This window comes from Dermacentor silvarum, chromosome 10 (assembly GCF_013339745.2).
Source record: "Dermacentor silvarum isolate Dsil-2018 chromosome 10, BIME_Dsil_1.4, whole genome shotgun sequence".
NCBI classification, from domain to species: Eukaryota; Metazoa; Arthropoda; class Arachnida; order Ixodida; family Ixodidae; genus Dermacentor; species Dermacentor silvarum.
Genome location: NC_051163.1, coordinates 31,448,238 through 31,460,449, shown reverse-complemented (window position 1 = coordinate 31,460,449; position 12,212 = coordinate 31,448,238). Strand labels below are relative to the sequence as shown.

At 45.2% G+C, this 12,212-nt stretch overlaps 1 protein-coding gene across 2 annotated transcripts in view; it reads right to left on the bottom strand.

The window, feature by feature from the left end:
* LOC119432011 (tyrosine-protein kinase fyna) overlaps positions 1–11,951 on the bottom strand; it is a 32,136-nt gene extending 20,185 nt beyond the window's left edge. The window contains exons 1-3 of one of the 2 annotated variants that reach the window (XM_037699459.2): positions 11,644–11,951; positions 6,851–6,975; positions 25–348 (exon numbers count right to left, since the gene is read on the bottom strand). In XM_037699459.2, the coding sequence (XP_037555387.1) occupies positions 25–304 (280 nt within the window). In that variant the 5' untranslated portion in view covers positions 305–348; positions 6,851–6,975; positions 11,644–11,951. Of the gene's footprint in view, positions 1–24; positions 349–3,221; positions 3,402–6,850; positions 6,976–11,643 lie in introns of those variants that run through there. The other variant, XM_049657159.1, reaches the window with a different exon arrangement.
* Positions 11,952–12,212: the final 261 nt, after the last annotated feature.

Genomic DNA, 12,212 nt, shown 5'->3' with positions numbered 1-12,212 from the left:
CGCAACGTGACAACGTTCACTCACCCTGAGCTGAGCCGACGATGTTGGTCACTCTCTGGGGCAGCCCCTCGTGGTGCAAATGGGGTCCGTTTGTCGGCAACACCGCCACGGCCCCCACCGGTGCCTTGGTGTAGCGGCCGTCATGCGGCCGCAAGCCGCCGTTGTTGTCGGCGGTGCTGCCCGAGACCTGGTGCAGCGCCGTGCTGTCGGTGCCGGTTTTGTCCAGGCCGTCGTCGCCGTGCCGCGAGCTGTCGTGCGACACCCGAGCACCCGGCGACAACGCGAGGCAGTTGAGGTTGCCCATGCTGGTGACACACTACGGGCTGCACCGTCACTCAGCTGGCGTGTCTGAAGAGTAGAGAATGAATGAATGAACAAATGTTCACAATTTGCATAAAACGTATATATATTAGTTGTAGAAAGAACCCCGCACAAATTATGGGACGTAAACAATAGATTACCAAAATTCCGAATTTTTGTAATGAGCACCCTGCAATAATTGGATTGGTGCAATCAAGTATACAACATAGTGCTTGTGTTGTTCACTCTTGTTTGTATCCTTTCTTGCGCTCCTTTAATTTTACCACATATAAGAACTAACTGCAGCCCAGCCTTGTTAAGTATACCACTGCACGGAATTTCAAATAAAAGAATTCAGTCACTTTATGACGAAATTAAGCAAGATATGCAGTCTAGTTTGGCTATGATTAACGATGTGTACTGTAGCCTGTCGTACATTTAACCTTGCTGTGTGTCTTGCCTCCTTTTATTCTTTATTCTGCATTGTCTGTACACTGAGCGGCAGCTATATTTACTAACAGTGTGAAATGTTGCCATACTAATTAGCACTTGTGGCTATTGCGTAACTTGAAATCATTGTGTAACAGAACTAATGTTTTCAAATTACCTTGGAACATGAAGTTTTAAAAAATGAACACTGCTGCAGTTACACCCAGCACAAGCAGGGGTCCATTAGGAGGTTGATCACCTCGTGTCCTGAGCCGCGGGCAATGCCATTCGTTGTCCAAACAACTCAGCGCAGATCCTTGCGACACAGGACGCACAGTCCGGCTGGCAGGGCCTAAGCGACCTGAATACATGTTGTCGTTTTCCTATTGCATGGTGTTTTGAGATTGTGACTGGAAAAATAAATGACATCGAGCCGGTGGACAACACCGGAATACGATGCCGATGCCGCCAGAGCGATATATGACGCTCCCTTTGCGGCGTGCAGCAGGGAAGGCTGCGCGTTTGGGTTATAGCCTCTTAAAAGTGTGCAGTACACTTCCAACTGCACTACGGCCCACGTGCTGTGAAACAGATAAGTGAAGATGCTTATCGCAACAGCGTTGGTGGCTATAGCTGTGAATGTGATGCGCGATGACCCAGGAAGTGTAGAAAATCAAGCATTCTTGCATTCTGCCTCAATTATGAAGCCGCCACCATAGCTGGCAATCGAACCTACAACCGCATGACGAGAAATAGAATGTCATGCTAACATATCCAGTGTGGCTGCTGGGAACATGACAATGCCCAGGTCTCTCGTGGCATTCATCTCGCTTACTTTGCATCCGAGGCCTTTCACAGCCCGAGTAATAATAATGATTAGTAAGAAAAAGGTGCCTACAGACCACTGTCGGCAACAACAGCCACATTGTGCAGACTTTATACTCGAACGGCACAATATTACAGCGGCCAACCAGGAAGCTCCATATCAGACTTTTTCCACATGACATCATTCAATGTGCAATAAATACACGAGGCTCGCAAATAAGGAAGTGTTTTTTGTAATCTCTGCCACACATTGCGAAAAATATTCTAAGCCCTCAAACACTCTAATCATTGAACATTGCTAAATTTAACAGACACCCTTTTAATCTTTGTGGGAACAAAGAGTAATAACTCTTACTGGCTCTTTGGTTCACATTTTGTCTGCATCTGAGTTTCTATGTTATAAGTTTCTACCTAGAAACTTATGCTATATGCCATATGGAAACTTGTGCACTGTGCAAAGAAATATGATAACAAAGAATATGATAACTGTGCAAAGAAATTAAGCTCGTGCATGACCAGTGACTGGATTACAAGATTACTGTGCTCTATATATCACTTTTGTGAAGTGTAGTGCTGTTCCTGCCGTGCAAGAAAAGGTGTACGTAGGCATATTTGGATACATTATAATTTTTCTTCTTCTCTCTATTGCACCCACCCTGTAACGACCCCCAAGAAGGGATAACAGAACAAACAAACAAACAAACAAACAAATAAAAAACAAAAATCTACAATTTTACATGCCATGTAAAAGAAGCACACACATTTTTGAAGTTGTAGAAAGCCAGCCACATGTTTCTTGCCTGTGAAAGGATGCTAGTACTTCGCAAGTATAGTATATAAGTTGAGAGACACATATTTTAACTTGATACTTGAGATGTTCTCGATATGCCGGACCTGGTGTCTTCGATATTATCACGACACAGTCACACACCGCTGACATTGTGTAGTAGTTAGGCTATGCATGACGGCATTGCTCGTAAAAAAAGTAAGCGAGTGTGTGGTGTGCATTCCTTACAGCTGCGCTCGAGCGCGAACAGCCGCAGCGACTGCAGGCTGTTCCACCAAGCAACCACCACCTGAAGGTACCAATACCGAAATGGTTTGTGGAAACAAGTATTATAATAAATTATTTAGAATGCCATTTTAATAAACATTTAGAATGCCTTGATTCCTTTAATGTGCAAGCGTGGTACACAAGCATTCTTGCATTCCAACCCCATCGAAATACGGCCGTGGCAGCCACGAGTTGGACCCGCGACCTTGAGTTGAGCAGCAAAACACCATAGCCACTTGAGCCGCTATAGCGGATGACATGATTCAGTCGAAGCAGGTGAAAAATGTTAAGTGCCTCTAGTTACATACAACAACATTAACATTCATCACCATCAACATAACGTGATGTCCTAAGTAGCGGTAGTAAACATTTTAGCAAGATAATAAAAGGAAGTACGGTGTGGTACTAGACACAACCAGCCATTATTTTCTCCTAGTATTCCAACCCTACATTCCATCCAACGACAGAAGATAAAAAAAATAAAAGACCTATTGAAACTGCAGCCCAGACATCGAAATCTTGTTTTATACCAGAAGCGCGCACTTCACCAGCGATCTTTGCCCAGGGAACAAAAATGACGATATACCATACAAAAATGACGACACAACCATACCTAGTAGCGGGCAGAACTCGACAACCACACTTGGCGCAGGTGGCGAGTTTCACAACGCATGCTCACAGCCTTGGCATGACACCAACACACAGATCTGAATGTCAATCACGCTCCGTTCCTGGAAAATTATCACGACCGCTCACGTGGAGTTCCCGCCCAGCGGAAGAAAGTGTGCAAGGCCCTCTCGGTGCTGTCGAACAGCGCATGTCAATCGTGACGCCTGAAACTAACTGAAGTACCAAACAACAATATAATTGATAGCAGGCTCTTGCCGCATGCCGACAGAGATAAGCTTATCTCCTCTGCATTATTGAGGTGCTCCCCATTCAAGTTTGCCGTTAGTCATCAGCTCAGCAAGGATGCACAGTGTGTTTCAATGGACAAGCGTAATAACAAAGAGAATGGGAACCAAACGTGGGAGAGCTCATGGAACCGCAATGTGTTAGAGGTGGGGTGCTAAAAACAATGCCACGAGTACACACCTTAGCAAGAACCAGTGGGCAGCACCCACATGACAACTAATAAAGAGTAAAGATAAAGGCATACCTCAACAAAATGGCATATGACAAACCACAATGATAATGACGATGATAATATGCAAATGGAATTAAAGGGACTGACAACTGGCAAGAACGTGTCGCGAGACGTTGATGGAAATGAAATGACTGATTTACAGTGACAGAATCGAGGGTGGTCTTCATGATTTAAGTACGAATTATAATTCTAAAATGGCAAAGAAAGTCTCAAAAACTAGTAAGTCGTACAAACTGGCCGTGAAGCCTTGGTACTTTGGATAAGGCATATGAGATTACTGTACGTAAGCTGGCTGTTATTAAGGATTGCATGCTTATTGCTTAAAATTGCAGTGCGTATATCATTAGGCCTTTGCACTTTATTCTATGTGTATTACGAAGTAAAAGAAAGTCACGCTAACGAGCGGCACTCGTGTCCCTCAATGCATGGAGGCGCACATGATTGCTGTTGTATGTGCGTGAAATTCTGAGCATGCGCGTGAGCTAAAATACTTCGTTCCAGCTGGCTCAGGTCTTCGAGAGACATGGTTCGGAAATCAAAAGCGCACACGTGGCTACGGAAACATGCTGAACTACATATCACATGCAAAAGCGTCATTTCACTTTAGAGAACTTCACTTGGCTAAAAAACACTCAACTTGTTAATGACCAAAGGTGCTGGACAGGAAACCACGAAAGCACGTACATAATGTAGAAATAATTGAACACTTCGAAAAACGTGAACACCACAGGAACATCGGCTTCATAAAAGAAATAAAACTTTCTCACAGCTACGATCACACTTATCTGCCTCATACCAATGTTGCCGTTTAATCGCTATCGTGCTCACCTATCACTGTCTACAGCTGCATGCTTCCAGTGAACAACTACATCCTCCCTGCAGATCGAAAAATTCTGACAAAAAATGTTCCAATGTGTTTTCTGCCCTAAGACTGCATGATTCAACACTCTGACCAGTAAGCTGTCCACTGCACTAAAAAAAAATTAGTACCATAAGAATGCAAGAATTATATGTACTGCATTGACAGTTTCCTCCTCTCCAACACATGCCACTTGATTATAAAGAGTGTGGGGATGCGCAATTCACGCGTACCCCCCAGCATGGCTCCCGTCTTCTGTAATCTGGCTTCGCCGCGTGGCTTTACGGCGGCGGAGGTCGGTGTGGTTGCAGTGTATTGAGAGAGAGATGGCGTGAGTGTCGCGCTGCTAATGCCACCTAACGGCGGGTTAACTTGGGCACAAAAGGAAGAAGGCGCTTTCTCTTTGAATTGACGTCAGTGAGCGATGCGGACGCTCTGCATGTGCGCCTATCCACGCTTTGCGAGACTGTCTCACGAGGCTAGGAGCAAGACACCGGAATGGACAAACACGGATCGTTCGAACGCGCCACCGTTCGCGTGACCGTACACGTGAACGACTAGGCGTTGGTGTCTAGCATGCGGACAAACATATTCGCTCGCTATCCGGTCGCGGTGAGTCGGACTTCCTCGATTTGTCGCGCGCCAATGTGAATGTCCTATGGGTAGTAATTCAGCTGGCGGGCTTTAGTGTATGAAAGGTGCAATAAGTGCCCATTTGATTGTTTGCACTACTGTGTTGTCGTCCTTTTGTCTCAAGAGCACGTGTGAGACCCCACAAGAGTGCAGATTAAAAAAAAGGATGCATCAATTGCATGGCAGACGACGAATTATGATCACGATTACGATGAACAGCCAGAATCATTTCGTTCATAGGGTTTCTAGGAGACTGGTTTCACACTCCTTGCTTAACATGCAAGAAATATACGAAACTGGTAGTTTCATTCTCACCAGCATGTGATAAAACAGAAGATAAGCTATCTGAGCTTCGCAAGAGATATCACCTGTTCCGCTATCCCAAGCAAGCGAGGTGACAGATGTAATTTTAGTCAGAGACGACACACAGGCTGATTAGCTTTGACCGTGCCATGAGAACACATTAATGATAAGGCTTGCACAATATGCTTGACACTCCAGCACTCTAACACTCCCTCATTTACACAAGCCAAAGAGTAAACTGCATAGTGCGATAAGGTGACATATGAAAGAGCAGTGGCCTTTATATGAAGACAAGCTCTCTCGTCAAACTGTTGGCTCCAGACTAGGTGAGTCTACTACAGAAATGAATGGTGAAGAAAGTAAGATTTCTGACCTCGTACAATAGCTCACACACTGTTACACGGAGGAAGCGTTAAAGTAGCCCAACAAGATGCCAGACCAACCGACTGATTTGACCCTAAGCGTAGGCTACATACACCCAATTGATGAAAATCTGACTTCCCAGTGCATGCTATTCTGACAAGTAAGTGGTTAAAGGAATTCAAACCCTGACAATTCTTGCTTTATATGTACTTGCTGAAGTAATGTCCCTAAAATGGAACCTCTGGGGTGATATATAATAGATAACTAAAGTACGATACAGACAATGCAATACAAACATGAACAGGTAGGTACAAAGCAGAACACCTCTTATAGGCAACAGCTTTGGAAGTGCGATTTTACACTGTTACACATCCAGGATTACTGTGTAGGACCCAAGCTGAGCACACATTATGCAGACATCACATGAAGTGGCATCACACATGGCCAGTGAGGCTAGTTCAAGCCCCGACACATCCTGCAGGACAGCAGAGCCCTGCACACCAAAGCCCGCTCTTGTGAGCCTTATCGCATGCCAGGATTCTGGGCAAGAGCGGGGAGCAAACGGAATGGGAACTGTTCGAAGAATTCTGTATAAATAAGAAAGGGCATGCTTGCGTTAGCAACACATCAGTTTCTTTGTATTGTCCAGGGATAGGCTTCTTTGACAAGTACGCCTGATGAAAAGAAAAACATGCCAAAACGTTCGGACTGTCTTCGTGGTGCACATGCCTGAAAAATTTTTCTTCTTTTGACGCCCTCCTTTCAATAAACAGTTGGCAGTGGCACTTGTGCATGTTGTCTTCTCTGTGCGGTGTCTGTTTTCGCAGCATTGTAACAGAAAGTGTAGGCGAGCCCCGGCCATTTGAAGAGGCAATGTATGCGTCGCTTTAATAAAGAATTATCAAGCAAGTACAGCAGCGGAGGTTTTTTTTCTCACCTGGCCGTCTGGAAGTGGTGGCAGCTGGCGTGGGAGGCTGGCCAGTCCCCATCCATGCCCGCCCTCCACGAAACACAGACCCCCTTGAACACCGCGCTGACGTGCGCCACCAACGAACGCTCGCCCTGCAACGGGGGCGAAGAAGATGGCGGCGAGGCCCTCAGACAAGGAAGTACAATCGCAACGAGAGGAAGTTGGCCGCTTCCTGTCACCTCCCCCCTCCGCGCGGAGATGCCAAGAAAGCAAGCTGCTGGCTGAGTGTGCGCGTGTGTGTCAAGATGTCAACGCGGTCATGTAAGACCCACTTCCTTTGCAGGCACGCTGAATGGCTAAGACGCTGGTGCAAAGATTGCGGATCTCGTGTGGGCTACGAAAAGTCCAACAACACGAATGCTGAGGCGGGGAAATTGTTTGAGTTGTAAAAGATACCAAAGGCGGAACCTTTGTGGGGATATTCCCCATAGTTGCGTTTTCGAATTATTGTGGTTTCTCCAGGTCCTCTCTGACTACTTTGATACAGCCCCTTTGTACAATTTATAGTATTGTGGTTTAAAGTGGTGTGGAAGTCTGGTGGCTCTATAAAATGTACTAACTTTATTATGCCAGCCAATTAGTCACAATATTTCCAGCGAGTCTCGACCTAGATTGGATTCCCATTATCTGGGCTGGAATTAACAAACTTCTCTTAAATAATTGCCCCGCATGATTGGTCATTGCTGTGGCTTTGGTCCTGCTATCATGCCAATTAATTGGTATCCTATGGGCAGTGCAAATAGCCAGTTGCTGTGGCAGGACATCCTGTTATTTTGCCAATCAATATCAAGAATGGCCAGTGCCCAAACTCCGGCCAATGACGATATGCTCTTTAGGGGTTTTGATGCTGAATACCTGTGTATAGACTTGTGTAAGGGCCGCACTTTTTTTTTCATAATTTTGATGAGGTGGGCCCTTACATGGGACTGCACCTTTTGGTCAAAATGGTGCCAGCGCAGCCAGCAACTTTGGACACACCGGCCCTCGCCATCTAGTAGAAGCACGAGGAAGGGTGCAATGCGCGAAAATTCGCCAATGCGCGCGCGGAAATACGATTGCTTCTCCATTATATATATATATATATTTTTAAATTGTGTGCTGCCAAGTTGGGGGCGTGGCCCTTAGACGAGTCTAAACAGTAAAGCCATGTCTATAATTTACCCTAACCATTAGGCCAGATACAGCGCTTATGGAAGTTATTAACTGGGTTTGAATCGCTAATTTCAGGTTCTGGTGGCAAATTTTGCTTCGGGTATCCCATTCACCTTACTATAAATGTTAAAATGAACTTCCTTCACTGTGGGAAACTGCAGTTTAAAAATTACCTGTCGATTCCCTGACCCCCCCCCTCTAGAACTGCCAAATTCCCCAACGATTCCTGGCTTTTCCTGACAGTACAGACACCTTCTGCCAAAGTGACTGTAGATAATGTGCTCTATTGCTTTGCATAATCTCATTGGTTTGATTCCCAGCTACGACAGCTGTTCACTGGTGGGAACACAGTGGGGGGAAAAATGGTTATGCACTTAAATTTAGGTGCATGTTGAACAACCTCAGGTAACTAATAAAAAGAATAACTGTTTCCCGTTATATCTTTTAGAACTCGCAATGCAACTCCGCGATGTTAAGACTTCAAAATTCAAATGAAGTTATACTGTTTCACATGTTGTAAAACCATTAAGTGCTACCCATGCTCAAAGTGCCCCAGCATGTCCATGCGACTCTGATCATGCGACCAGTACACATTAAAAAAATTCTGTTTCATTTGTGCTTCCTTTTTGATGCAATTATATCGATTTTTATACAAAAATCTTGTCCCTAGCGCCATTAACCTATGCCAATTAACCTTGCGAGGATCCACAGATTAACATAAGGCTTTTAAAATAAGCTAAGCAACTGTTCTGTGAAGGTCTATGCCTATGAATGGAAACGCAGAACACAATTCAAGTGTGATGACACCATGCCTGGAAACAGTCTGTGTATTTCGCAAGTTCATCTCAGTAAACAATAATTGTTCTACAATGACAACAAAACAATGCGCTTTTCTGTACGTCGCGCTGCGAGTACCACGAGGCACTGAATGGAACAAATTCGAATACAGCATATGCGTGTGCACTGATATTAGTACTCAAGCATAACCCAACTTAAATAGCTTCTTTCGTGGCAGGCAACACACTGAGAATACCTAAACACTGCATGTTCATTTCCATCTCATATCCACTAATCTTGTATTCTTTTCTGACAAATGCATTGTAAGACTAAAGTTGATTTCCTTTTGCTTCAATTTTATTACATAAAGCACAAGTACATTTACGTATACACTGTATACAGAAGGCGGTCTCAAGAGTCAGTGGCCAGAAGGCGAGATCTCCTGTTAATACTAACAAATAAAAAAAAAATATTCTTACAGCAGTGGGAAATGTGTGACACGGGTGAAAATGCGAGCGTAAATACATGGATAAACAGAAGGTAACTGCGAAAACACAAAATCACTGAATTAAGCTTATGAATATTGCAAGGAAGCACGCAACTCGAACTTAAATGAACTAGTGGCAGAATATCCCTTAATTAAGGTTAGCGAGTGATGAATTCCATGATAGCGTTGAAGCAAAACTGGCAGTGAATTTTCCATTTTAGTTCTTCATTCAGGCACCAAAAAAGTTATTCGGTGAAATTGATCTTGCAGAAGCGACATGTACCAAATTTTACTAGAGACAGAGTTTGCCAGATTTGTATCTGCTATTACCAGCTCATCACCGATTCCTGTATGTACTTTTACTTTTAATTACTTTTCATTTTACAGTACTCTTTTGGGGCCTCCTATAAGTCTGAAAATAATGTACTTGACACAGGTTTCCTTTAGGAATATAATATCATAAAACTTTCAGTTCACTTTCACAACGCATGGAGCCCATCACAGGTTTGTGAAGCCTGCATCGCAGCAAGCTCAACACCCTAAATTTCACGCTCTCTTGCCCCATGTCACACAAGATGAGGTATGCAAGCCTGTCTTGAAAAATATGCTAAACAATGGTTACAGGAACCACTACTTAAGAAGCATGCTTTGAAAATTGACAACTGAGCACTGATAACAGGTGTGTTACATTACCAAGCATGCCTTGTAAAACATGACAGCTGGGCAATGATCACAAAAGCCACGTTTTAACGAGCATCGCTTGTAAGACATGACAGATAAACACTGGTAAGAGCTGCACTATCTTAACGAGCATGCTTTGAAAAATATGGCAGATGGGCAACCTTCACAACAGCCACACTTTAGCAAGCATGCCTATAAGTGACACTAGTGAAAATAGACCCATCTCAATTAACTGCTTTTATGGAGGCAAATACTTGACTGGCACTCCACTAAGCAGCAAAGCCTGCTTAATCTGACAGCTTCTCAACAGTTTTCCACACTGAAGAGATTCTGCAGGGAAAGGGTCATGACAGCCTCTTTTTTTTTTTTTTTACCCCTGTGAAGTGGCGTCCGGTTGTTTCAACACTTCACAAACGTCACTACTGAATACGGAGCTGTCACGACTAGGAACACTTTCTAATGACCCAAAGGAAAAAAAAAAAAAAAAGGTTCATGCGAACATGCCCTGCCGCATCCAAGGCGGGGGTTCCCCCGACAAACACGCGAAGAACCAAACCCGACCTTTATCGCAAGTTTTTAATGATCTACACGAGAACTGTGCCGTCGGCAACCCCGTCCAAAACCGCCTGAACAGAAACAAACCCAAACAAGCGATGACTAAAAGCTGCCGGCCGTCAGCAGAAAAGGGAGAACGCGTTAGACGCGGGGGCAAAATAATGATCGCCCCGCTCAGGAGCCGCAAACTTCGCGCTAAACCGTGACCTGGCGTTTTTCCAAGAAACAGACCGCCGGCCGTTTCATCTTCTCGCGTTGTATAGTCGTCCGGCCAGTTTATATACACGTATGCCAGCCGTCCCGTCAGGTACGCGCCCACCCGGTAACACAATAGAGCGTCCTTCTGCGCAACGTTGTATCATCGGGGCCGCGTAACTGAACGTCTGCGAGCTCGATTTGACGACGCGACCAGCAGCTTGTAACGGTTTGATCACTGGGTACGACGCGACAATACAAACAGGGGGTGGTGTTCTTGCAAGCGAGCCACGATGTCGTCGGATCAAACTCGCAAAAACGACGTCCGACAGCCAGAAAAAAACTAAACAAAAAAGCGATGAAAACAAGATGTGTTAAATGCACATTAGAAGCTTTGCAACGAGCAGTCGGAGAGAAACGTTTGGCCAGCGCACTTTCAGAAGCCGACCGTTTATAACTGGTTACACGCGTGACTGGTTATTCACACCAAAAGGTCTCGTTCACACCAGCCGCGGTTTTTGGGCTTCATTCGGGTCGACGCGTTTTCTAAAAATAGTCCCCCGCTGAGAGAAAAAAAAAGAAAGGCAGAACAGAAACTCGTCGTACTCTTCGAAAGTTGCCGTGGACTGCAAAGAAGACGCGGCGGCCCGAAGTGGGGTTCGCGAAAACGCGAGGTTTTTTAACTCCCTCAAGAGAGCCTAGTCTCAACCGACAGCGTAAACGAACATCCAGCGAAGGACGGTCTCGGGCGCGCATAAGAATGGGACGGCGCATCTCCGTGACCCAGTCGTGGCGATGTCACTTTTATAACGGGCGTCTTTCCTAGCCGAGGTGGTGGTTCGCTGGTGGGGGGCCCGTCACAAGGCACAGTTTGCGCGTGTGTGTGAATGAGGCTTACAGACAAGAGACTCACCTCGCCACGGTGATCAGCTCATGACTGAGCTCCCAAAAAATCGTCTTCCAAAGCGTAGTGGTGTTCAGCCGAGCCGGCGGAGATCAGAGGAACGGAGGTAGGGGGGGAGACGACGAGGCTTTGCGGCGATTCCGGCTCTTCGCTTTCTTTTCCTGTTGTTTAGTTTTCCCTCGCACTTCGCCGCAGCGACGGGACCTACATGCTAAGCGGGTACGTTACGGCGAGAGCTTGCGGGGAGACATCTTGACAGGGCATCGACACAGAAGGCCACCTTTGCTGTTGGCAGACCTTGCAGAAAGCGGCGGCGGCAGGCAATCAAACGTTGGTGGTGGTTGGTCTTTTTAAAATAGAGGACGCCACTAAATGCAAGTAAAACATTTTTCTTTAATTGTTTCGACAACAATACCATTATGTAAATGTTTTTGTCTTCATTTCGTACGAAATAAACTATAGTTATTAATAATGACGTATTAGTTGTTATACAGTTTTATGTGTGCCTCTTTTAACACGCCCCACAAGCTGGCGCCACATTAGTATTGTTAGTACTTTAGCGCCATCTGTGCCTTAAT